This window comes from Furipterus horrens, unplaced genomic scaffold (assembly GCF_987537825.1).
Source record: "Furipterus horrens unplaced genomic scaffold, mFurHor1.1.pri manual_scaffold_3, whole genome shotgun sequence".
In the NCBI taxonomy this organism is placed as follows: Eukaryota; Metazoa; Chordata; class Mammalia; order Chiroptera; family Furipteridae; genus Furipterus; species Furipterus horrens.
In genome coordinates this window covers 167,490,877-167,516,454 of record NW_028327173.1, presented here as the reverse complement: position 1 = coordinate 167,516,454, position 25,578 = coordinate 167,490,877, and the positions used below count along the sequence as shown (strand labels likewise).

Here is a 25,578-nt window from a genome sequence, read left to right as displayed (position 1 = left end):
GGCCAGTTCCTGTAGAGGCCCAAGCTCTCAGCTGTAGCTGTTGGAGCCTGTCATTTCCCTTCCCCCGCCCACCCAGCTGGGCAGCCTAGAAGTTTCATCACCGCTGAGCTGCTGTCCTTATAAGGGAAGGGCCTCCACAGCCTCTCCCTTGGGCCACAGCTGGCTGATAGAGAGGCAGCCAGCCTCACGGTTTCCTCCAGGTGCTGGGAAAGGTGGGGATGCTCCCAGCCCGCCAGAAGTCCCCTGGGCTGAGCATCTTTCTGAAGTCACACTCTCCAGAGAAAAAGCAGGAAGCAGTTGATTATGGCCCCCAGCCCAGCCCAGGACCCTAGGAGGGGGACTGTTCCTAGGTCCTGATACTAATGTGGTCTCCCAGGCAAATTGTTGAAGTCTCAGTTTCCTAAGCTGTAAGCAGAGAGAACATAAATACACCTTCCTCATGAGGCCACGTGGTGACGAGAGCCCAACAGAGCCCTGCAAAATAGCAGGTGCTCTGTGAGGCCAGACTGCCGGGGTTTATTAAACGTTTTCCATGAGGCAGGCCATGGGCTAGGAGCAGCCCTGTGATGAAAGGAGAAGTAGCCCATTTTACAGACAGGAAAAACTGAGGCACAGTGTGCCTAAGGTAACACATTCATGGCTGGGGTTTGAATATAGATGTGTCTGCCTCTAAATCTAAAGTCATGGTTTTTCTGCTTATACCCAGCCACCTCCTCCAGGAATTTTGTCCCTCTACTAAAATTATAAGAATAAGGAAGAATCCCCACCATTACCTCTCTGTCCTCTACGTCCCCCACAGAGCCTCCTTGTAACACAGAGAAGCCTCCACTTGAGTGAGTTTCTGTGGCCTTTTCTGACAGCCCTGTCTCATGTCTCATGGAGCGAGGAAAGAGGCTGGAAGACAGGACTTTGGAGGAGGCACAAAACTTGGTGGCTCCGGAAAGACACAGGGAGCTTTCAAGTCCCAGGCTGAAGGAGGGGCAAAGGCAGGGGCAATCTGGATGCCCCCTCCCCACCAGTCTCTGCTCTGTCCTGGATCCTGTCTGAAGTGGCCACCTTGTGATTTGTAGAACCGTGCACTGTAACTACCCACAGGACTGCAGGGCACTGAGATATCACAGCATGTGTGCAAAAGGATGAGCTTCTCTGCACAGGCCTTCAGCCCCCGGGACCAGATCACCACATCCTTTCTCTGCCCCGTGGCTGTCCCCTGTAAGACAGCCCTCCAGAGAGGACTTTGTTTCTGGGCTGGGGGTCTGGGGAACACCCCCCTCAATAAAGGGACTCCTCTCCCTTACCTTGGTTCCTCCTCACAGAGAAAGGGCTCATGAAGGTGAGATGACCAGCCTGGGGTCCGCCAGCTCCTGCTGGCCACTAGATCAGTATAGCTGTCACATGTCAGGCCAGTGGCAGGGGAATTCGGGATGGACACAAGGGTCACAGCCAGTTAATAGGCCCAGGATCAGGTGCTTCCTGTTATGTTGGCCACAGAGACTGTCCAGCAGCCCTCAGAGGAGGAAGGGAGGCAGACTTTGGGGAGCACAGTGGTGCTTTCCCACATAGAAGAGGGAGGGGCATTGCAATTCCCCTTTTGTAGGTAAGGAAACTGAGGTCCCATAAGACTGAGACTCACCAGTGTCCCTGCGTGGGACTTGAACTTGGGCAGCTTGACTTGGAGCTCTGTCCACTGGCCAAAGGATACTCGCTTAAGTCCTGGGGTCCTGCTGAGATGTTTTATGGTGCCATGGCATAAGGCGGGGCTCAAGCTCACCCCTAACTGGGACCAGGCTCTGAGGTTAACATAACAGCTGGAATCACTTTGAACCATCATAGGAAACACCTGTGCAAGCAAGAATCCTCAACAGAGGCTAAATCTGGGGGATATTTGAGGAGATGCAACATAGTTGTGCATGGTCTTAAAATGTCTTCCAGATTGTTTATCCTAACTCTCCAGCAGAGAAATCAGACACCTTGGCCAGGTGATCCAAATTAACATCGTCACTGTGGGGAAGACAGACAGATGCATATGTCTCCAGATGTGACGCCCTGAGAAGGACCTAGTAGCACTTGTGCAGTTTTCTGGATGAGACTCCATAACCTCAATCTAATTATGAGGAAACCTCAGACAAGCCCGTGATGAATGTTCTGTTAAAAAGGGAGTAAGAGTGGGAAGGGCAGGGGGGGCTATATTCTTAAAAAATGTCCATGTCATGAGAGATAGACTGGAAACATTTCAGAAGAAAGGAGACTAAAGAGACATGGATGCAATATCCAAAAGGATATTATTGGGTCAAATGACAACATTGGAATACAAACTATTCCAATGTAACTATTATATCAGTGTTAAATTTTCTGAAGTTGATAACTGTACTACAGTTACATTAAGAGAATATACTTATTTTTAGGGAATACACACTGAAGTCTTCAGGGGTAAGGGACCATAACTAACTTGCCAATGATTCAGAAAAAAAATTGTGTGTATGTTAAAGAGAGAGCCCTCAAAAGATAAGCTAATGGGGTCAATCTGGGTAAAGAGTATAAGGGTGTTCTTTGTGCTATTCTTATTCTTGCAACTTTTCTGCTTGAAATTATTTCCAAATAAAACTCTTAAAAATTGAAAAGCATCGTTTGTTATGACAGCCCCCAGTCTGTATAAATGTGTGTGGGGGTGCAGTTGGGCGCCTGGCTGAGTTTAGCAAAGATGGATCACCGTAGGAGGGCAATGCCCCAGCTCAGCCTACGGGAAGATGCCCTAGAACAGGGTTGGGAGGACCAGTAAGGCCATTGACCAACCGCCTACCCCCTGCTTCCTTGATGTCAGCCCTGGAGCTGGCCCCACACCAACAAACAGACTTGCAGCAGAAAAGTTCCATAAAAAGGGATTTATTGCCAAACTTTAAGAAAGGCGCTTATAAGCAGAAAACATGGGATGCCATCCTCCAGGAGGCAGGCAAGGCAGCCATTGCCTATTTCCCATCCTCCTCCCTGACCCCCTGGAAGCTGGCTTCCCTCTTGGGGTCCAGGCCACCCGGGCACGGAAACCCTGTAAGAACCAATGGCATTAGGGTACTGAGATTGCCCCAGAGCTACTCCCTCAGCCTGGTTACTTGTCAGAGGAGGAAATGGAGGCTCTAGTCCCTGAAAGCAGGCTGCTTGGCTAAAGCCCCAGCAGCCCTCAGAGAGCAGGACTGCTGGAGCCACGCGATTGTGGGCACTTGAGGACATCCTTGCTTTCATACTGGAGACAGATGGACAGGCAGACTGTGGCATGGGAGCCTAGTGTACCCAAGGAGTGTTATTTGGGGAGACCCATGGGGACTCACGAGCCACAGCATTGCTGCTCACACCCACGCCTGCCCAGTACAGGCTGCAAAGTGGACATTGGTCTGTTCCTCCTGATGCTTGGCTACCACCCTCAAGAACAAAGTAGAAGTAAAAAGGCATCACTCTGCACTGGCAGGCCTCAGTGGGCACAGCTGGTGGCGGGGGTGGGGCAGTGGGCAGAAAGGCCAGAGCGCATAGCTGTGACCCACCTCTCAGTAAACAAAAGTGCACATGCGGGAACCCCCCCACCCCACCCCCGGCCAGCCTGTCAGGAGCTGCTCCCATTCCCACAGACCCCAGGGGGGAGCGGCTACAGCCCTCAGGGGCTCTGCACCTACAGGCTCGGCTCCTCAGTCCAGATGCTATGGCAGGACGGAGGCAGGACAGGCACTGGGAGCCAGGGATGGTGGGAAGGGGTGAGGCGAGGAGCTAGGGAGAGAGGCCCAGGCCAGGAGAAAATGCTCCTTCCACTAGGAAGTTTCAGAGGAGCAGTCTGTCTAGGGCCTGAGCCAGAGGAGTGAGGGGAAGTGGGGAGAAGGATGATGTGATTTCACGGTCCAAAATCCCCCTTCGCTAGCATACTGGACCTTTCTGGGTTGTGGAGGAAGAGCAGAGACCCAGATATGAATTCCATCTGGGGAGGCAACAGAAGTTGGGGCAGCTTCTCTTCTGAAAGTTAATTTATAATGAATTACGTACAGGACCCTCTGATGTTGACGTCGGGCCCTCCTGGAGTTCACCTCTATAGGGATGTGCAAGGCTGGACACCAGCTGTGAGGCAGGGCCTAGACTGGGGACTAGACTAGGAGACCTTTCAAGTTCCTCCTCCACCCTGGAATCCTCCAGTCACAGCTCACCAGAGGGCAAGGCCCACAGAACAGGAAGGCCCAGAGAGGGGCCACACAGCAAGTGGCTTTCTCACAGATTCCTCCTTCCTGCCTCCAGAGGCCATAGCTGGGCCCCAGGTCTCAGATGAGACCCAGGGTCTCAGCAGCTACTAGGGATAGGTGGGTGGGAGGGTTGGTCATGAATTGAAGCTGCCTTTGCATTGAGGGTCTCTGCCTGGGGATATCTGGACATAGAAGCTGTGGGGGGCTCCGCTGTGCTCTATTCAGGAGTCAGGAATGTAAACTACTGGCGTGAGCGGAGCAGAGGTGATGCCACCCCCAGAACCCCCAGTGCTTTGCCATGGCCCTGGAGCCATTTGGAACAATCACACAAGCACAGAAGTCCTGAGTGTGTGCTCCCAGCCCAAGCCAGAGCCCAGAGGCCAGGCCAGACAACCAGACAGTGGCCCTGGGTGGTACCTGGCACTACTGGCCAAGGCAGGGCAGGAAGGATAAACCAGGAGCCTCTGTAGGTCCTGGCCAAACCCTGACACGTCCGATGGCCTTTCAACAGCCTGAGCAGAAGCACATTTCTGGATAGGGCTCGGCTTTGATGCGTTGGGCCAGCCCAGAGGGACCATGCCCTGGCTGGGCAGGCACTAGGGTGCACTTCTCCTGTAGAGGGTCACCAGCTCCTTCTGCTTCTCCCGCAGCCCAGGTGCTTCCTGGCTCAGCTCTCCTAGGTCTCGGATTTCCTGCAGGACCTGGGTGGCCTGCCTCAGCTGCTCCATAGCCTGGCTGAGCAATGTCTCAGCACTCACTGGGGCCGGCTCACTGCCCAGCACCTTGTTCAACAGTTTCTCAGTCTGTTCTGAGGCCACCTGCACCTCCAGCTGGGCCCGGTACAGCCGTTCCCTAGGTTGCTGTGGACGTCGGGGGCCTTCCCCAAGCAGGTCCCCCATAGAGGAGCAGCGGGAATGGAATTGAGGTGACAGGTCCCTTGGGAACAGTGCTGTAGACGTTGCTGCATTCTTTGGGGGAGTTCCTGGGGTATCTGCAGCCTGGGATGGCTTGACAGGCTCAGGACTGTCATCCATACCATTCACTGAGACCTGTGCTGGGCCTGGGGCTGAGGTCTCAGAGGCGCCAGGACTCTGGGTTGACCCTAAAGCCTCCACCCGACTCATGGAGGCTCTCAGTTTCTTCGATAAGATCTTAGGTGGGGGTGTAGGGGGCTTCCCGCCCTCCTTGGAAGCCTCAGAAGTCTCAGAAGAGGGCACCCGGGGTGGCTCTGCACTCTCAGGGTCAGGGAGCTCCTCAGGGCCGGGGTTCTCCCAGCTGACCATCAGTTTGTCAGGCAGGGCCTTGGGGAGCTGTTCAGAGGAACTGTCCTTCCCCACTGCGGTTTCGGAGTCCTCTTGGCTCTCAGGGTGGGCCTCAGTGCCTGCTGAGACAGGGGTGGGGGCTCTCTCCCCGACAGGGGTTTCCACTCTGTCACCAGGAATGGTCATCTCGGTTGCTAGGGATGGCTTGGTAGGAGGCAGGAGGGGCCGGAGAATCTCCCGGGGCTGGGCCGGACTGACATCACTGCTGGGGACAAAGGCGGGTGGTCTGCTGTCCAGAACATCGAGGTCCAGGCGTGTGAGTCCATCAGAAGCTGCGCTGGCTACCTGGTGGGGGGCAGCATAAGGGCATCATCTTAGATGTAATGCCCACCTACAGGGGTACTAAAGCACTCTCACCCAGGCCACCCAGACCCCCAGTGCCCCCCTCTCCATGCCCTCTAATGAATCCTCTCCGCCCTCCCAGACAGAATCCCCCGTTTTAGAGTCACAGGCCAGGAAGTCAAAGTCACACTGTCCTTCCAGAGCCCCAGCCTGGCCTGTTCCAGCCAGGGAAAGAGGCCGTTCTTTTTAGTGGCAAATGTTCTGGCCTGGGCAGCAGGGGACATGGTTCCAGCCCTGTTTCTAACCCTTCCTGGCTATATGGCCTTGAGAATATCCCTTCTCTGAGACCACCCATCTGGGTTCCCATGGCCAGTAGGCACAGGACCAGGACTCAATATAGGTCTCCCGAATGGTCTTGCGTCCACTCATTTCTGCTTGCCCTCCCAGGAGACCTCTGTCCGCTCTGCCAGCCCCACACCCAGCCCGCTGGCCCAGATCTCTCCAGCCCTGGCCTGCCCAGCTGCTCAGCAGCTTGTGCCCACTCTCCTCATACGGTCAGATACAGCCCCAGACACAGGCAGCCCCAGACCACAGCTGACTGCCAGAGGGGAACAGCTGCACCAGGCAGACAGCTGTCCCCAACCTGGCCCCAGGGATCCACAGGGACACACAGCAGCCGCACAGGGTCATGGGGACCCTCCCAAGGAGCCTCAGGCCCTGGAGCAGGGCTGAGCAGTAGGCCTCTTCCCAGGTCCCTCAGAAGGTGAGGCTCCTGGCTGGGACCCTCACTCCCTTTTACAGGCACACAGGTGACCTGGCTCACACACGCTCAGCACTGGGGTGACCGTCCCTCCCTGAATTCTCAGAGGGTCTCCCCTCCAAGGCAGGCCCTCCCAGCACCTCCTAGACCTCCCACTCAGGCGTCCCTTTCCTCTCGTGTGATTTCAGTTGTTCTCTCTGCAGACTTTCCCCCTCAGCTGACAGACGTGAACAGGCTGACTCACCTCAAAACCAACACTCCAATGACCTTGACCTTTCCCTTCTCCCTCTTTCCTCCTGTGGCCACCCCCTCCAGCACCCTCAGCTCTGAACCCTATGACAGTCCTAAGCTGACTCTTCTGAGAAAACATGCTGTAAACATCAGCACCTGCCTGTGTGACTTGTGGCTGCCCACCGGCTGATGACCCCTAGGTCCTGTGCCCTTCTCTCCCTAGATGTGCCATTCACCTCTCTGGCCTCCTCTTCCTTGACTCTCTACTGCCCCCGCCGTCCCCATTCCCCAAATGTCGCATTTGCTGAGGTTCTTTCCTGGCCTCCAAGATCTCTACCTTCACCATCAGCAACATTGGTCTGAAAGGGGCTCCTCACCTACCCCTCCCCTTGCCCATACCTCCTCCCAAATTCCCTGTGCCCAGGGCCTCTAACTGCCCAGCCTCCAGACTTGGAGGCCCCTGACAATCCTCCCTCTCTGTACAGTTCGCCTCCCCAAACCCTACAGTCAATCACAAGCCCAGGTGACTTGCTTTCCAGTCTCTCTCCCACTGGCCCCTCCCTTTTCAACCCCTCTGGAAGCCCAGAGATCCCACTGCTTACCTTCTTCCTGGTCCCCTGCCTTTCCCTCCCTCAACCCAACCCACCCTACCCTGGGCCTCAAACTGACCTCTGGAATACACCCTCCCATACACCCAGTCCTCACTTCCGGCATTCAAGGTCTCCAAAATTTCCTACCCCTAGCTCCACCTTGCCTACAGATCTCCAAAGGCACTTGGCACACCTTGAACCCTCCTGTCTCACACCTCAGCTCACACCATTCCCTCCCCCGGCACCTCCCTCACACCACACCCGCCAACAGAAACCCCTCCAGTCCTTCAAGGGTCAGCTCAAGTGGCAGTGGGTCCTCCGAGGTCCCTCCCGCCCCAGCCTCCCAGAGCCATCCTCTGCACAAAAATTAGACTCAGTTCTGGTCAGAGCATGTCTTTGCTCCAGATGGAAGTTGAGCTCAGAGACACAGACTAGCCTCGGGGGTTTCAGTTTCAGGTATCAGCTCTGGCGAAGGCCAGTATGTGGACTCAACCATGGCAGCAGGCACATCTACACCCTCAACACACCTAACACACGTGCCTCCACACAGAACCCCACACGCCACTCAGGAAGCCCCAGCTCCAGAAGTCCTCAGGAAAAGGGGTCCCCAAGCCTGGCTGCCATCCTAAGGAGCTGCAGACCCAGGCTCAGCTGACCTCCCATCTGTCCACTCTGGAGGTCAAGTCTTACCTCCTTCAGGTGGATCCTTGTAGGTGGCCGGCGCCGCTGGCCCCCACGCACTCGGTCCCGAGTCACATGCTCCAGGGCACAGCTCTTGTCCACCTTTACCTGGGAAGGAGAGGGAAGCAGGTCAGTCCCCACCAGGCCTTGGGGAGAGAAGGAAATGCCCAGGTATTAACTCAAAGTCAGAGTCTGTACCCATATCCTCACTTCACAGGGTCAAGAGCCCCACTGCTGCCTCTCTCTGAAGCATCCCTCCATGTCCTGACCTCTGCTTTTCTCCATTTCTACCCTGCCTTTGTCCTCTCTCTGCAATCTGGGGCTCTCGCTCCCTTTGTAGCTGCCCTCTTTGCCTCAGTCTTCCTGCCTGAACATGGGCTGTCAACCCTTGACCCTCAGTCTACACAAGTACAGAAGTAGCCCTGAGGCTGCTTTTAGGTTTAGCTGGGGGAGGGGGAGAAGATAGCCCATGGTCCCCTGGTACCTGCTTCCAGAACAGGCCTTGCCCTGGCCCCAGCCACTCGCCTAGGACCCCGGGGATAGTCCCAGAAAGAACAGGGCCTCTGCCTCTTGGATCAGAGTAGTGAGAGGGCAGCATCTCCTCTCTGAGGGCAAGAAAAAGGGGTGAGAGTAGCCCAGGAAGCCACAGAGTAAGATCCGCATAGGGAGGGAATCCAGACTCTGAACCCCGCAGCAGCCTGTCCCTGTGATGGGGGTGGGGCTAAGACTGTCCAGCCCACAGGTCAGGCTCAGAGCTCAGGTCACCTGGGGGTTCAACTGTCTCTGTTCCTCAGTGGAGGAGCTGACCCTGCTCTGTTAACACTGTGGGCTGAGGCCCTGCCCACGTTCCTGTGGCTCCAACACCCAAAATATGTTCCATCACCCCTGTCCCACAAAAAAGGGAATGAATCTTCCCCCAGCTAGTGAAGCACTGAGCATGACAGTCATATAAGACAGGCATAGGAGCCATGGCTCTAAGTCAAGAGCCTTGGGAAGATTTGCTCCCCTTGGGTCTCAGAGTTCTACAGTCCAAGGGTCACCTCAGGGGGCCTCCAGGTCCACTGTAGCCCAAATAGCTATAAATCCATGGTGTCAAAGATAATCCTCCCTAAGAGATCTGGCCCCAGGGGACACCTTGCCTGACTGTAGCCACTGTTGCCACCATCACCATTACAGCACAGGGGGACGGGCGGCCACTGCAGACAGATAAGGAGGCCCAGGGCTAGAGCCAGCCTGGCTTTGACTGCATGGCCAAACTGAAAAGCGAGCTTTCTGGCTCCCAGCTCATCCTCCAGCCTCCCTGGCCTAGGCCCACCTGCTCTTTCCAGCTAATGCTAGAGAGGACACATGGCTGCAACCAGTTAAATTCTATCCCACCACTTACCCTTTCCATTTTAAACAAGTCTTTTAATTTCCTTACATCTCAGTTCCTTCATCTGTAAAGTGGGAACGCTACCACCTACTTTGAGGGGTGTTGTGAGGATTAAGTGAGGTGCCGAGTGTTGGTTTCAGTGACATATCAGGGGCTATCTGGGCTAAGGTGGGGCCAGGTCCTCTCTGAGCTCACACATGGTGGGGAAGGGGACACAGAGCTGTCCACAGGGCTTCATCGCACCTCATCAAAAGCCTTGTTCTTGCCTCGGTTGATCCCTTCATTGAGGGCTTTGATCCAGGATTCCTTCTCCTCCCCACTGGGTGCTTGGAATTTGATGTCGCTGACCTGCAGGGTACATGGGTAGAATAGATGGCAGATGTTTAACCAGGCTCACACTTGGGGTCTTAAGGAAGCTTCCCACCCCAGATCCCAAAGTTGGTTGTGGAACAGCTGGCCAGGAGCAAACCAAAATGACCCCTACAGCAGGTCTGACTGGGGCATCAGGGGAAGGGAGGGAAGATCCAGCAGAAAAGGGGCTCTCTCCCTGGGTGGGGTTGTCAGAGATTGAGATTAGAATCAGCCTTGCTCTGTGAAAAGAGTTCAGATCTGGTCTTGTTCCATGTGAGTGCCTGACCTCTGGGCTACATTTTCCCTAAAGGAGGAGTAGTCCTAGTCTTCTGGGACTGAGGTGACAGAGGTGACAGGCATGAGGTGTGTCCGTTGGTAAAGACCCACCGGAACCAGGACTACTATCAGCTCCACAGTGGGCCCCATACCAAGTCTGGGCCCCAAGTGAAAAAGTCCCAGGGTCTCCTTTCTGGCCTTGAATTATAGACCATAAGAGAGAAAAGGTATTGAAGGTCAATTCCAACCCCTTCATTATATAGATGAGGAAACAGAGGCTCACAAGATGGGATGAGATTTGGCCAAAGTGGCCTAAAGTAATTCCATAGTTCCTAACTCCATACCCCATGCCACCCCACCCCACAGGTCCCTTCCCATCTCGGGCAGGAGCACTGAGCTCCTATATAAGAATCAGAGGGCAGCTCAGAGAGCCCTCTCCCTACCAGACCCCAAGGCCAGACAGGGAATAATGGAAAGAGTGAGGCCATGCAAACTGAGAGGCCACTTTGGGTGGTGAACATAGCAACAGGGCCTCTAAGCTAGACAGACCACCATTTACAGCTGGCTGACCTTGAGTCTCAGTTACCTCATCTGTAAAAGGAGACCACCACCATGACCTGCCTCGTGGAGCTTGTGAAGGTCACTGATGTATTTAAAGTGTTAAATCTGGGTCCTGGCTGGGTAGCTCAGTTGGTTGGACCATTGTCCCAATACACCAAGTTTGTGGGTTCGATCCCCGGTCAGGGCACATACAGAAACCAACCAGTGAATGCATAAATAGGTGGAACAACAAACCAACCTCTCTTTCTCTATCCCCTCCTTCTTCATTCCTAGCTCTAAAAATCAATCAATAAATAAAAATAAAAATGAAGTGTTATATCTGGAGTTGGGCACAGAGTGCTCAGTAGTAGAAATTATCACCATGGCCTTCCTCTGGACAAAACAGCCCATTTCCTCATCTGGAAAAATGCTGAGGGAATTTAACCTGATGAAAGCCAGGGCCTGGCGCATAGTGGGTACACAGTAAATAGTTACTTAATGAATGTGCCAATAAATGAATGAACTAGCCCAAGGTTCCTTTCCTTGCCCTGTTTTTGGGCCACTGCCCACTCTCTGACCTAAAGATGCCCTAGTTCTTTATCTGAGTGTCACCAGCCTCCCCATCCCCCTGCCCTGGCGATAGCGCCTTCCTTCCCGCCACTCTCCCAGTTATGTAACACCAAAGTCCGCCTGGCCCCTCAGCATCCTAGTTATATAATTTCCTCCTGGCTGCCTCCTGCTCCTCCTCATACGGGCCCTGGGTCCCACCCACCTCCCTATGCCAGGCACAGCCAAATGCTCATTTGCATGACCAGGGTAAATTCGATCCTGGCAGCAGATCTGCAGTTAAGTCAGAAACCCCAGGGCACCTTGGCAACAGCCTGTTAGCCCAGCCATCAGGGCTGCTGGGAGCTCAGGGAGGGTCAGCATTGCATTCGGGCTCTGCAAGGGCCCACCCAGTCCTATGATGGGGTTGTGAGAAGGTGGACCAGAGCCAGCTCCTCTGAGCCCAGCTGCTGTTCCTGCTTTCAGGCCCTAAGCTGGTGGGGCCCCAATCTGGTGCAGGACTTAGCATCCCAAAGAGCTTGAGAGGCATGTACTTGAACTCAACAATAGAGGCAGCAACAGTGGGGCAGATAAAGAGCACTGGCCTGAGAGTCAAGATCACTGAGTTCTAGTCTCATCTGCCCGCATGCTTAGGGCCTCAATGAGACGAGCAGAGAACCACTGGCTCAACCCAAACTGCAGCCTTCCCCACTGGCCAGCCCACCTAAGGCAGGCTAGGGGGAGAGTGTTGATCAATGGGTTCCCCTAGGAGAGAGAATACAGTTTCACTGGGGCCCAGCCCCACACTCAGGAACCCTATGATCCTGGCTGAATGAATGAGCCAGGCATCCCACAAGGGTGATCAGAACAGGGATGAGCAGAATACCAAGAAGTTGCTCCTCCTGCCCCAGCCCCACCTTCATGTCCTGAAGAGCCACAGGCTATATAGGTCCCTGCCCAAGTCCTTCCAAGAAACTCCAGGGCCAAAGGCCCTGTGAGGAAGTTAGAAGCTAACAGGTCTGGTCACAGAATAGGCCAACACAGCCTGGGGAAGGAGGGAGTACAAAATGGCAGAAGGGGAAAAAGTGGGAGGGGGAGAGAAGGCAGGGAAAAGGAAAGGGCCAAGCTGGCTGAGACCAGCAGGGCAGCATGGCTCAACAGAGGCCACCCTGCTTCCTGGCAGCATCTGCCTGTGACCTCATGGCAGGGGCGTGGGGATGGGAGGCAGGGGGAAGAGGAGCATGCAAGACACTGGAGTCTTTGTTTATTTGATTAGAAGGAAAAAACAGGCGGCCTCAGGACCAGACAGCCGGGGTCATGTGACCTCCCAGCCAGCGGGCAGCTTCGCTGAGGACGGGGAACACCCAGGGTGATAGGAAAGGAGGCTGAGAGGATGTGGGGGATGTGGTACTGTGGGCGGTCCCCATGCGCCCTCTGGAGAACTCCCACTCTCCCTGAGCTCTGGGGGTGGCAAGGGTCAGAGGGCCTTGAGCTGGATCAGGATGCACTGTTCTGCAGCCCCCACAGATTGCTCCATAGCCCACTGCTGGGCTGATCATCCTGTTCCCAGAGTCACCCAGAGCCAACCTAGCTCTGAAGAATTGGGGAATGGAACAAAGGGTGCTGGCTGAAGCAGGTGAGAATGTAGCTGCACAAACAGGCCTCCCTGAGGGTGATTTCTCACCCTGCACTGGGCCTGACCCACCTATCCCACCATGAGCTGATTTTCAGAACAGGAGAAACAAGGGGAGTGCACAGTACTGAGAGAGGACAGAAGCAAGGCCCCCTCCGCTCCACATCCACACAAGCTCACCAAGAGACACACAAAGACCCAGATTGTGGCCAGGTGAACACACACCTGCACATAAAGAGGCATACACACACCTGCCGGATACAGAGGTACAGACCTTCATGCATAATGAACTCTCTACATCTCTCAAACACACATACACAAATATAGCGTCTGCCAGAGAGAAAGCAAACCTCCAGAACAGGGTAGGGGCTCCAGGCATGAAAGATCAAAATATGGCTCTCTTCAAAGAGCCCTAAGTAGCAGATGTCAAATGAAGCCTGCGCCCAGCCCCCCTCCACCTTGGGCTCACCCCCAATCCCAGGGTCAGAGACCTGCAGTTGCTTCTTTGCCCCTACCCAGGGCAGAGCAGGACAAAGTGTTAGTGAGTAAAACAGCACGGTCTCCTCCAAGGCCCAGAGCCACTGCGGACTGTGCTTCTGGCCCTGAAAGCTGGGAGAGAAACAGAATGGACTCCAGCAGGCCCAGACCAGACCAGCTCCCCACCCCCCAGCTTCTGTGACTCAGCCCCACTCGAGGAGGCTCCACATGATGTGCAGAGGTTGGGAGAGGCGTGACCTAGCTGCAGATGGGTGAGAGCTGGCGAGAGGTGCTGTATGTACACGCCGGCCTCCAATCTGACTCCCTCCTGACATCTGTGCAACTACACCATGTGTCAACGCTCACCCGGACTCCCTGCCAGAGACATGTGGTACAAACACAAACTTCATCTGCACACACAGCATGTCCCAGGGAAAGAGTCTCTCAGGCAAAAGACTTTCTCCAGCATTAGCCAAGAAAAGAAAGTGCAAGGGGAGGAAAGCTGGGAGGCTGCATATCTCAGAGCTGAGTCTAGGACAGAGGGCCCACCCAGGAGAGCCTGGGATAACGGGAGGCCACACCTTGCCCTCAGGCCCAGACTACACCACAATCAGAGGCCCGGTGGGATGAAGGCCTCGCCCCTAGTTTTCCTGCCTCAGTCCCAGCCTCCTGTGTCCCGAGTGTGGGAGAAGGCCAAGGGCCCCACCTCCCAAAGGCTACTTTCCAACTACAGCTTGAGAAGGAGGCCCCAGAGCCTAGAAGGAGAGAGGGGAACAGAGCTCTCAGCAGAGCCCTAAGTGCATTCCTATCAACCAGGGGCTAGGAAGACTCCAAGACAAAATGAGCAAAAGATCCAACTTGTGGCGGCCCCAGATTTAAGCCTCAGGCAGGCTCCTGAGAGTGTGTGGGCTTCCTCCAGGGTCCCCGTCTGTCTTGGAGAGCCCCCAGGGACGATGTTCCCCAGCAGACCCCAGCCTGGAGGAAGGTCAGGCCACAGCAGGCACAGCCCTACCTTGTTCCCTGGGGATCGAAGTAGGATAAATCGGTGTTTCCGCTTGAGGAGGGCACGAAGGTCCTGGCACTTTTCATAGCTACCCAGCTCCACTGTCTCCACACACTTCTGCTCGTCCTGGGGAAGGACACAGAGGGAACATGAAACGGTGAAAGCCGGACACACCCAGGGCCTCAAACACCCAGGCCTCGCCTCAGACCCTGGTCCCACTCAGTGGGGGCATCACTGGACCCCAGGCTACCAGTCAATTGCCAGGATGAGGTATTCAGACCCCAGCAAGTCTGTGCTGGCTGCAGGGACACCCTCAAGGTTCACTGTGCACATGAGATACCAGATACGGGGCTCACAGTCTGGAGGTGGGGAGCGGGCCTGACTCAAATGTGCCTAAGGTCAAGGAGAGAACAGGGGAACCTGGAGAGGCTTAGAAAAGGGTGCCTGGGAGTCCATGCAGGCCCTGAGACTAGGCAGAGATGTATGGAAAAGGCAGCCTGGAAGAGCGAGCAAGTTGCCACAGAAGAGAAAAAAAAGAAAAGGCTTTCCGGGCAGAGCTGCAGAGGGAAGCATGAACAAGGCACATCTGGGACTGCATGCCCTGCCTTCACCACAGTGATCCTGAGTTCACTTCACCGGCATGTTTCTCTGCTGGCCCTTGGCTTAGGAAGGGAGGCACTCTCCACGGCCAGCACAATGGAGAGTGCCAGGGTTCCTTTAAGACACCCACTCCCAGGCTGCCATCCTGAGGCCTCATCAGTAGAAGGGCCAGTGGCCAGGACAGTGGTCAGCCCCTCCTAGGCCACCCCTGGACACTGGCTAGACTCCCTTCCTGCCTGCCAGCCCTGGCACCTGCGTGTTTTCTCCACCAGATGCCTCCCCAGCAAGCTGCCTGGGACAAGCTCCTCCCTCTATGGTGATCAATTGGTTCCTCTTCCAGGAAGATGGAGCTGGAGCAACCTCCTGGATGTGGCAGAGTCTCACCCTGAAGACTCCAGGGAAACAAGCAGGCCCTGGGTCGGCAGGAGCAGGGGAGGCTCTGCCCTGGAAACTGGCCAGCAGGTGAAGGAAACTCTTGCTGCTGGATATCACACAGAGGGCCAGCAAGAGCACCCACCCAGGGACCCCCTTCTGTGCTCTGCAGTTTTAGGTAGAATATCTGGGGTGCAGTGACTCAAATATTGGCAGAAGAAATGCCCCAATTTCCCTCCAGGAATCCACACATAACTTAGTCCTCTCTATCCTGGGTTCCACATCAGAGTCAACCAACCTCCACTCAAAAATACAAAAACGCTATATTGTTGCTGACATGTACTATGTACTTAGGCTTACCATGGCTGCTTCTTTACTGAACACGTACAGACATTTCTTTCTTGCCATTATTCCCTAAACAACTATTTACATGTTAGTTACATAGCATTTATATTGTATTAGGTGTTATAAGTAAGCTAGAGATCATTTAAAGTATATGAGAGGATATGTGTGGGTTATATACAAATACTACACCATTTTGCATAAGGGGCTTGAGCATCCACAGATTGGGATATCCACAGGGGTCCTGGATCCACTCCCCTGTGGATACCAAAAGATAACTGTGCTACAAAACCCTGACACTTAGCATTTTTGCATCCCCGATTCTTCTGAGCTTCTCAATCACCCTAAAAGCCTAGAGTTCCAGTATCTGCTTCATTTTATACAGGAAGAGAATGAGGCTTGGAGGCAAAATTTTCCCCTAGGGGCAACACAGACCCAAATATAAGGGGCTGGGCCAAACTTAAGCCCACACCATCTGAATCCCAGGACAGAGCTCTTCCCAGCCCAGTGCTTCCTCCCAGCCAGGGGCAGAAGTTTGGTCAGTGCCTTAGCAACAAGTTGCTCTGCACCTGTGGTCTTCCAACTGTGGAACCTGCTCCAGAAACAGCAGCATAACCTGAGAACTTGTTAGAAATGCAAATTCTCAGGCTCCATCACTACTGAATCATTCATCATCTTAGGGGAATGGGCCTGGAAGTCTGAGTTTTAACAGCTCTCCCATTGATTCTGATGTATATAAAAGTTCGAGAACCTCCAGTCAGCACGAGATGTTCTCAACCTTGGTAGCAATGGGACCTTTAAAAATCCCAAAGTCCAGGCAACATCTCAGATCAATGTGCACATGAGACACGGGGCTCACAGTCTGGAGGTGGGGAGCAGGCCTGACTCAAATGTAACCAAGGCCATAGGATCCCTGTGGAGTGAAGCCCAGATACCAAAGCATTTTTCAATGCAGGTGACTGACTGTACAGCTAAGGTGATAACTACTGATTTACCTTCTCCTTAGCCCCTTGGGGAAAGGGGAACAGATGGCCAGGACAGCCCAATTTTTTCCATCCAGATGCAATCAGGTGGCTTTTCCATTTTTGCCTCTACACATCTCTTTCTAACTCCTATTCTCCAATCCTTTTCACGTTTCTCCACTCTACACACAGGGATAGTAAAATCCACCTGGCCCAGGAAGCTCCACTGGTCACCCCAGGAGCCCGAGCCTTGGTGCTCCCTTCCTCCTTTGAGGTCCCCCTCCACGAAGCACCTGCCAGGTACAGGCACCAGACTAGGTGCTAGGGTCACCCTGCCATGGGGAAGGACAGTCCTAACTCCCGGCTGGGCCATGTCTCTCCACCCTATGCTGCATATGTCTTCTCTTCTTCCTGTTCCCACTACAGTGCCCTACAAAGGGTAGCCCTCAAGAGTGATATGTTTGCTGGCCTGAATGCCTGATACAGAGAGAGACCCCAGTAAGTCCCCACTTACTGGGCATCAAGAGGAAGGGAGCTGCTGGGAAAAGGACCCCCAGTTGCGGAAAGCGCAGCTCACCTGCCCCACGTACACATATGTCCCCCAACTGGACAAGTACCCACCCAAACAAGAAGTCAGTCCATCTCCACCACCCAGCTCTCCACGGCTGCCTGACCTGGGTCTCCTCTCCACCCGAAATGCTGAATCACCCAGCTCATCTGCAGCTTAGAAAAATGGATAAACCAGCAGGCGCTGGGCGGGGGCAGCATTTTTGGAATATCAGCCTCAATGACAGCAAAGAAACAGCCAAGAACCATTCCCACTAGTCTCGTCCCTTACATCAAGAAAGAGGAATTGAACTAATAAGCATTTCTCAATTCCTACTCCTGGGCCAAGCTCCCCACCTCTGAGGGCTGAGTTCTTGAAGCTGCACTGAGGTTGTTAATAGTGATTTTTTTTTTTTTTTTAAGCTGATTTAGATTTTTCATGTTTAGGGGATGTGAAACGCTTCCTTGTTCCCAGCTGTGGCCAGATGTGGCGGCAGCCCAGACAGGTCTGGCAGTGCCTGACGGGCCAACAGCTGAGGGGCCTGTCGCTCAACTCTTAGGCGGTCAGGACTGGAGGAAGCTCCGACAACACCCTTTATTTATGAAAACACTCCGTTGCAGACCCCACAGCACATCGTCATTCGGGGCGAGTGGTGGTACAGAACATCTAGGGGGCTGTATGCACCAATCATCCAGCTGCTTCTCTGACACCCCAGCTCCATGAGCCTGGGCCTCGGGCAGGAAAGGCAAAGTGCTTCTCAAGGGTAGCTCCTTTAATCACAGAGATCTGGATGCCCAGCCTCTCTTGGCCTGGGATGATTATGAGTTTGCCAAGATACCCTGAGGCACGCTGAGAGAGGCTGATGAGGAACAGGCAGGATGCCCTTTCTGCCGCCAGGCCAGCTCTTCCCCATGTATTCCATCTGTCAAGGCACACAGTGACAGTCCATTTTCAGCTGAGGGGCCCTCTGACAGCCTCAACCCCAGAACACAAACATCATTTACAAGTAAAAGCCACCTTTGCTCCTCAGGTCTTCACCCAGAGCTTTGTTAACTCTTAACACCCCAGCCTGCTCAAATGAGAAGGGACACAAGCCTGCAGTGAGAAGATGTGAGGACTGTGAGAGGCACAGGAATAGGAGAAGTGGCAACTGGCAGCTTAATGTTAGAGGAGAAAGAAAGGATGAAAAGTACAGTCTGATTATAAGTGACTCTGAGCCCTCAAGGAAAGACTGTTTAGGCTGGTACCTTCTTTTGAAGAAAGCAGAGAATATTCAATACACTTTTGAGGACTTCCACCAAAAATAAGCTGTAGAGTTAACTTGCTGGCATCAGTGGAAAGAGCACTGCTTTTGGTTCTAGACCTGGCTCCCTCATTCACTGAGATGCTGACCAGTCATTTGGCCATCCTCAGCCTGAGGATCCATCTCTGCAGAAATGTTACATGATGACTGCCCTCATGGGACTATCATGAGTATCATATGAGAGCTCCAAACACACGTGAGCAGTAAGTATTATTTTTATTATCATTGATAAATGGAGCAGGCTTTAGTTTTCAGGAATATTTACATGTGTGGAACCTAGTCCGGGCTAGAGAGCTGCAGTGTAGGTGTACAGTTGAGAAGAAACAGATCTTCATGCACATACATTTCAAAGAGTCCCTCATCCAGGAGCCCTAGACTAGCATCTAGCGGTATCGTCCCATGACGCAGACACCCAGAGAAGATCGGGTACTCACCCAAGGTTGCATAGCATAGCAAATATGGAACAGGTCTTCCAGTCTCAGTTCTGGGATTCCACCTGCTGGAGTGGGCGGCCCTCACTTTGCCCCCTACCCCAGCACATCCAACCTCAGAGTCAGCCAGGCGCTTACCTCGTTCTCGTAGACCAGCAGCTGGGCCTGGCAGAGGAGCAGATAGCGGTCTTTCCAGAGCCCTAGGAGGCCCCCGCTGCTCTTCTTGATCCAGCCAGCTTTGTCCGCTGTCCGTGCTCCCCGAGGCTTCTCGCCCCCTGCCTTCACACCCTGTGAGACAGCACCAAACATGCCATGAGGGCTGCCACCATGGAGTCACAGAGTCCACACATGTCCCTCTGCTGGGTACCTACTGATATCTTCCCGTGTGAGCTTCCCCACAACTCCAAAGGCAAATATTCTTAATCCAGAATTAGAAGCATAGTAACAATAGCAGTAACAATATTAGCAGCAGCCACCATGTTACATTTTCACACATTGTCTCCTTCAGCCCATACAACTACCCTCCGAGGCAGTGGCACTGTTATCTACATGTCACAGCAAACTCAGAGAGGGATATCTTGCCAGAGTCACACAGCTGGAAGTACAGAGCCAGAATGCAAACTGGGACTCTGACTCTACGTTCTTCCCGCTCCACCGTTCTGCCTGCCATGTGTTCACTCAACCAGCCAACACATGCTGTATGGAGCACCTGCAAAGTCACGGTGCTGGAAGAGGCAGAAAGGAATGAAACAATGGATCTCTGCCTTCAGAGGGCTGGCACTTTGGTGAAGGAAGAGCTGAACAAATAAACACTAGACACAAACACATCAATAAGTGTGAAACGCTACAAAGAAAACAGTGAAGGGGCTTGGGGGGGGGGTTGTAAGAGAGGACAGTGCAGGACCTGGTTCAGGTAAGTTGGCCCAGGAAGGCCTCCCAGAGAAGAGAATATTTAAGCAGAATCAGGAGGATGAGAGAAGCAGGTAGAACGGTAATCTGCCCCTCTGACCCTGCTCTTCTAAAGAACACCCTCTGGCCCTGGCTGGGTGGATCAGTTGGTTGGAGCATCATCCTGTACTCCCCACTGTGGCACCGATTGCTGTTTTCATCGATGTTTCTCTTTCTCTCTCTCAAAAATGAATTTAAAAACATCCTCAGGCCCTGGCTGGTGTGGCTCTGTGGACTGAGCGCCAGCCTGGTTCAATTCCCGGTCAGCGCACAGGCCTGGGTTGCAGGCCATGTCCGCAGTTCAGGGTGTGCGAGAGGCAACCAATGGATGTTCCTCTCCCTCCTTCCTCTCTCTCTCTAAAAAAAAGAAAAAAAAAAGTCTTCAAAAATAAAAAATAAAAATAAAAACATATCCTTGGGTGAGGCTTAAAAACAAACAAAAACACCCTCTGAAGCCCCTTGCTTCTGCCCCCAAAAAGAAGGCTCCTCTGCCCTCCCCCAACCCCCTATCCAGGACTCTGGGGCAGTAACCTATCTGGTGAGGGCTCCAAGGACTCTGCCTTTGACCAGAGTCCTCTGAGACATGGCAGCCCCCTTGGGGCCTCCAGGCTACCTGCTTGGGGAGTTGGGTGCCAGATGTCTGCCTACCAGGTGGGGCCTGATTCACCTCTGGTCTCTAGCACCCAGCACTGTTCCATTACACATAATGGGTGCTCAAGAAATATCTGTGAAATGAAAATAAAAATACACCCAATTGGCTAACCACTTTGCTTCAGTGACTAGTACCTACAATAGTGAGTGTGAAGGGGAGGGTGGAGCAGAAGAGATCAAGAGCATGTCAGAATCTGGAGGCCCTCAGAAGGAAATTAGCACTAATTTTGACTACTTTGTAATTTACATATAGCTCAAAAAAGTGGCCCCAGTTAAAAGGCACACAGCTCTCCCCAGGGGATGCCCTGTGACCACAGCTGCCTTTGGAAGGACAAGCCCAGGCAGATGGAAGTGTGGTGAGTTGTCAGGGGCTGGGTAGGGCAGGGCCTCCCTGCTGTCTGTCGTGGCAGGGGAGCCCTATCCTGCTTCTCACTGTACTGCCCACCCCTCTGAACTACACACTCTGACAGTTGGGAATCTGAGCTTTGAAGCCCGAGTCACACAGACCAGAGGCAAGTTACCTCATCTCTCCAAGCCTCAGTTTCTTCATCTGTGAAATGGAGATATAAATAGAAGTTGCAAAGATTTTAACTCCATGAGGGCAGGGCTTTTTGTTTTGCTTAGTGCTATACCCTCAGTGCCTAGACAATATCTGGTACACAGTAGGTGCTCAGTAAATGTCTGCTGCCGAATAAAGATATGGCATATAAAGCAGTGCCTAGGACAGCCTAAAGCCAGTAAATGATAGCTGTTATTATTGTTATTGTTGTCACTGCCATTCCCTCTGACTCTCAGGGACCGTCTCCTCCTGGGCCTTGCTCAGAATTTAGAACAGGGCCCTTTCTGGGCTTAGATGCTGGGTATTAATACCCCAGGAGTTCCTTGGAATGTGAGGTACCCCTCAAGGTCTCTCCCTAACTTGTAGATGACAAGAAAAATGGGGAAGTGAGATGGTCCCAAGTGGTCTTCCCGGATGGTGGAATGAGGAAGTGGAAGGCTTGCCTACAGGCCAGTATGAGCCACCCTGACCAGGAGAAGAGGGGACTTCAGTGCCCTTTACAAGAAGAGGGAGGCTCTCATATCCTATCATCCACCCAACTGCCCTTCCCACGTCACCAGAGACTGTATGTTCAGCCCCATGGGCTGTGTGACCCACAGGGGCCTCATGCTCCCAGGACTGGAAGGGATGAAGTGGGAAATGGGAAACCCCACCCCCACATTTCGCACATCACGCCCTACTGTACTGTTGGCTACATTCTAGGTCTGAAATCTATGGGTCTCTCTTAAACTAGGCAGTAGGGATGCTGCTGCCTGGGTGTCCCACCTCTGAGCTCCAAGCTCCTCTCCTGCTTCTCAGGGCCCCACCCGCTACTCCATGGGATCTCACACCCCTTTCTAAACCTCTTCTACTTGTGACCTCCCCTGCCTGGCTCACCGCTGGACATGGGAAAACTTCCTGCCAGCTGGAAGCTCCCAGGGTGCAAAGCTGGAAACTTGTGCCTTGACCACTGTGTTCTCTGGGTGTAGCAGTGCCCAGCGAATAGCATGGCAGGATTAGCTAGAGAAGCCAGTCCAGGCCCTTAGGGATGGGTGGGGCCAGGATGGCACTGAGGGGAGAAGGTACTTTGGGATGGGGCAGTGGAGGGGCTGGAGGCATGATCCAAAGCCCAGGGAAGGGTCACAGCAACAGCCACCTGACGGGTGGCCTGGCTGGAGGTCCTGCTTACCTGCCACCCTTCGCCTACCTTCTCTCCCTGCCCCTCAGACATTCTCCCAGAGGGGGCCTGGCTGTGCCCCAATAAGTTTTAATAAGTGGCCCTTCCCCTTGGCAAGGCTCATAGGGGAGGTTTTGTCCTGCTCAGCCCAGTTTCTCAGCCTCCTCTCCTCTTTTTGAGCAGCTGACCACTGTTCTTCCTGTTTTACCCTCTCCTCTCCCATCTAGCCTCACTCAGGCCCTCCCCTGACCACTGTGGGCAGCTTCTGATGCACACCAGCCAGGCTCCCCTTGGCCTAGGGTGGGAAGGTCTCTGGGTCATCTGTTAAAAAGAAAAAGAAAAAGATGCCAGGTCACCCTGACCCTGTACACAGAAGAGAGTAAGTAGGTGGAAAGCCACAACACAGGCCATGACAGACAGACAAGAGACCAGCAGAAGAAAACTTATTGGCACCTCACATCACAGAGAGCTTAAGATGATGATCTTGGTCCTTTGACTAAACCCAGTGATACTTTGACCAAACTCTGCTAATAACCCACCGTGTTAGAGCCCTGTGATGGGGCAATCAGAGAGGAAGCACAGGCTCTGCCATGGGGGAACTTCCAGTCAGATGGGGGCAACACGGACCCTGCCTGAGAGGGCCCCAGCCTGTTGGGAGGGATATAGTGCCTACCTGGAGGGGTACCTCAGTCCTAGTGCTCTAATGGGATAAGTAAGGGCCTGTGGTGAGTTTAGGAAGCCCTTGCAAAAGGCAGGGTTGGGGTAGGACTATGAAAAAGGAAGAAGACACACACCTTGGCCTGAAGGAGAAGGAAAGATACAAAGGGCATCACAGATCCTACACTTTCAACTCCTTCACTATAGAATGAGAAAGTACAGCCCAGAAAGGGCCAGAGATCCGCTCAAGATAACAAAACCAGTCCTGGGACTGGACACTGCCCTGCCGCCTCTCTCTAGATGGGAAAGGGTAACCGAGCAGCCTGGAGCCACTGGAGGCCAAGCCAGGAAAAGGCATGACTAAGAGGATGGGGGTAGAACCTCAGGGCAGAGACAGAAAAGCCTGAGTCCAGGGTTTCCACCTTACTCCAGTGTCAATACCACCTTACATTCATCTTTACTGTTTCCAAAGCTTCTGCACATATGATTGCATTCCTGGATTGCCCACCTCCCACATTTTATAGATGGGGAAGTGAGGCCTTGAGCCCAGTGCCCAGACCTGCACTTCTTCACCAAGCCTCAGCCTGACAGGGTCTACCAACCCACTGCACAGCGGAGGCCACTGAGGCTGAGGGGGCTTAGCCCCAGGGTGGCTGGGGCACAGGGAGAAGCTCAAAGCTAGGGGGAGGGCTGTAAGCAGCCATGTGGGAGTGAGATGATGAGGCCGGCCTGGGGTCATGGGAGAGAGCAGGTGACTATGATCTAAGCGGGGTTTGGGAAAAAACAAAGATGGGACACTGAGACCCAAAGAAACAAGTGGAAGTGAGTGGGAAAAGAAATGGGAGGAAAAGTTAGGGATGCCAGTGGGGATGTAGGGATTAGGGAGCCCCTGGCTGTGTGGGGAAGAGGTGAGCAAGACCTTGGACAACCCAGCTATGGGGGAGTTTTGGTGCATTCAGTAAGTGGTCAAGTTAGAAACTCAGAATCTGAGGCTGAGGGAATATGGGGCTGGGCTGGCCAGGAGGCATGCCATGGGCCCAGGAGGCCCCAGGAGAACTTCCCTTAATTGGGGCCAGGGCGGATCAGAAGATGGAGTAATCCTGTCCCACATCGTCTGGGAGAAGGAGAAAAGGGCACAGCCAGCCCTCACAACAGGGGCCTGGGGTAGGGGAGGGTCGCCCCACCTCTGTCAGCAAGAAACCAAAGCAAATCACAGTGCACTGACTTTGCCCCTTGCTTCTTACCCACTCTGAGAGAATGGACCACAACCACACTGTCAGGGCTTAGGGAGGAGGCCCTCAGGCGCTGTATTTCAGAGAAGAGGAAACACAGGCTGAGAGGGGAAGTGACTTATCTACCACCCCACAGAAACACAGGGCCTGGCCTGGAGGGAACCCTGACACCCTAGCTGCCCCTGAGCAGTGGCCCCAGGAAGTAGGGAAATGAGCACTGATGGGGACACAGGCAGCCTGGTCCACTCAGGGTTCCCCAGGTGGCTGCCCCAAGAGCAAAGGCTTCATCCTTCCTCCCCATCCACACAGGCACAGACAGTATACCCTTCCCCTTGTCTGGGAGGGACAGAAGCTGACCCATCCTCAGAGGACAAGAAGCAAAGTCCTCTAGATTCAGCAGGCCCCTCCTCTAATTTATTCATTCCACAGGCAAATATTAAGGCTTGCTGTGTGCTTGGATGAGGGGGCTACTGGGAAAACTGAGTTCGAAAGTCAAGGGCAAGAGTCACAGAGTGCCTGACCCCACCCAGACCAAGAGGGTCCTAGGAGGGGAGAGAGGCTGAAGAGGCACTGGTGGTCCAGCTGCCCAGCTCCTTCCCTCCCGGGGCTAGCCCCCCACCCCCACCCAGGGCATGGGGAAGGCAAGGCTAGGATCAGCCCCTACTAGGCCAATCTAGGGTAGGTGAGGGGTAAAGGAAACTCACAGGGATTCATACATCGGAGAAAGAGCAACTTCTCCAGGCCTCTAGCCACCAGATAGGGCCTCAAAATTCCTTCAGAGACGGACTCCAGGACCTACAGACCCCCCACCCCCACCATCACCACCACAGACACGCCCAACACAATGCACAGGCTGTCCCCCCTGAAGACGACCTGGCTGGCAGGAGTCAGCGGTAACTGGGTTCGAGCCAGGCACCCTAGGCCACTTTCAGCTGAGCCTCAGTCTCCGCGTCAGTCCAGTGGGAACAATAACATGCCCAAAGTTGGTGAGAGAAGCCAGAGAGATGATGAAGGAGGATGGGTCGCTGAAGTGCTGGACGAAATCCCACCCCCGCCCCTGCCTACCCCGTCCAGTCTCTGTCTGGATGGGGGTGGGGGGAGGTGTGCCGGGGTCCCTAGACCGCGGGAGAAGGGCTGCCTGGAACCGGGGCCTGAATCCGGGACCCCAACCGCCGTAGGCGGCTCGAAGACCCCAGCCCAGACCCCCCGGCTAGCCGGTCCTCACCTCCTCCTCCATGGCGAGTCCGCGGAGGTCCACCGATCGGCCGCTCCGCCGCTCACTCGCAGCGCCGCGCGGGCTCCGCCAGCTCCATCCACGCCCGCCGGGCGGCGGCTCTCAGCGCTCTGTCCCACCGGCCGCCCGGGGCCCAAGAAACTTCGGGGGGCGGGGCCGGGGGCGGGGAGAGGCTTCCGGGGGTTGGGGGCGGGGCCTGAGGCGGGACGAGCCGGGCCTGGAGGCCCGGGTTGGGGCTGCGAGCGGAGTGTGGGGCGGGGTCCAGGCTGCGGCGGGAGTCGGGCGGGGCCGGTGGGGGGTCTGGGG

The 25,578-nt window shown here is 54.3% G+C and overlaps 1 protein-coding gene across 2 annotated transcripts; it reads right to left on the bottom strand.

The window, feature by feature from the left end:
- Nucleotides 1–3,573: 3,573 nt before the first annotated feature.
- On the bottom strand, nucleotides 3,574–25,405 carry PLEKHO2 (pleckstrin homology domain containing O2). Of its 2 annotated transcripts, XM_090270762.1 has the most exons (6): nucleotides 25,264–25,405; nucleotides 18,974–19,123; nucleotides 14,288–14,404; nucleotides 9,696–9,800; nucleotides 8,090–8,188; nucleotides 3,574–5,821 (listed from the first exon to the last, which is right to left on the bottom strand). In XM_090270762.1, exons 1-6 carry the CDS (start codon nucleotides 25,273–25,275, stop codon nucleotides 4,811–4,813), a joined length of 1,494 nt encoding a protein of 497 aa, XP_090126888.1. In that variant the 5' UTR covers nucleotides 25,276–25,405; the 3' UTR covers nucleotides 3,574–4,810. The 2 variants fall into 2 exon arrangements, with proteins under 2 accessions (XP_090126888.1, XP_090126889.1); XM_090270763.1 differs by lacking the exon at nucleotides 14,288–14,404.
- Nucleotides 25,406–25,578: the final 173 nt, after the last annotated feature.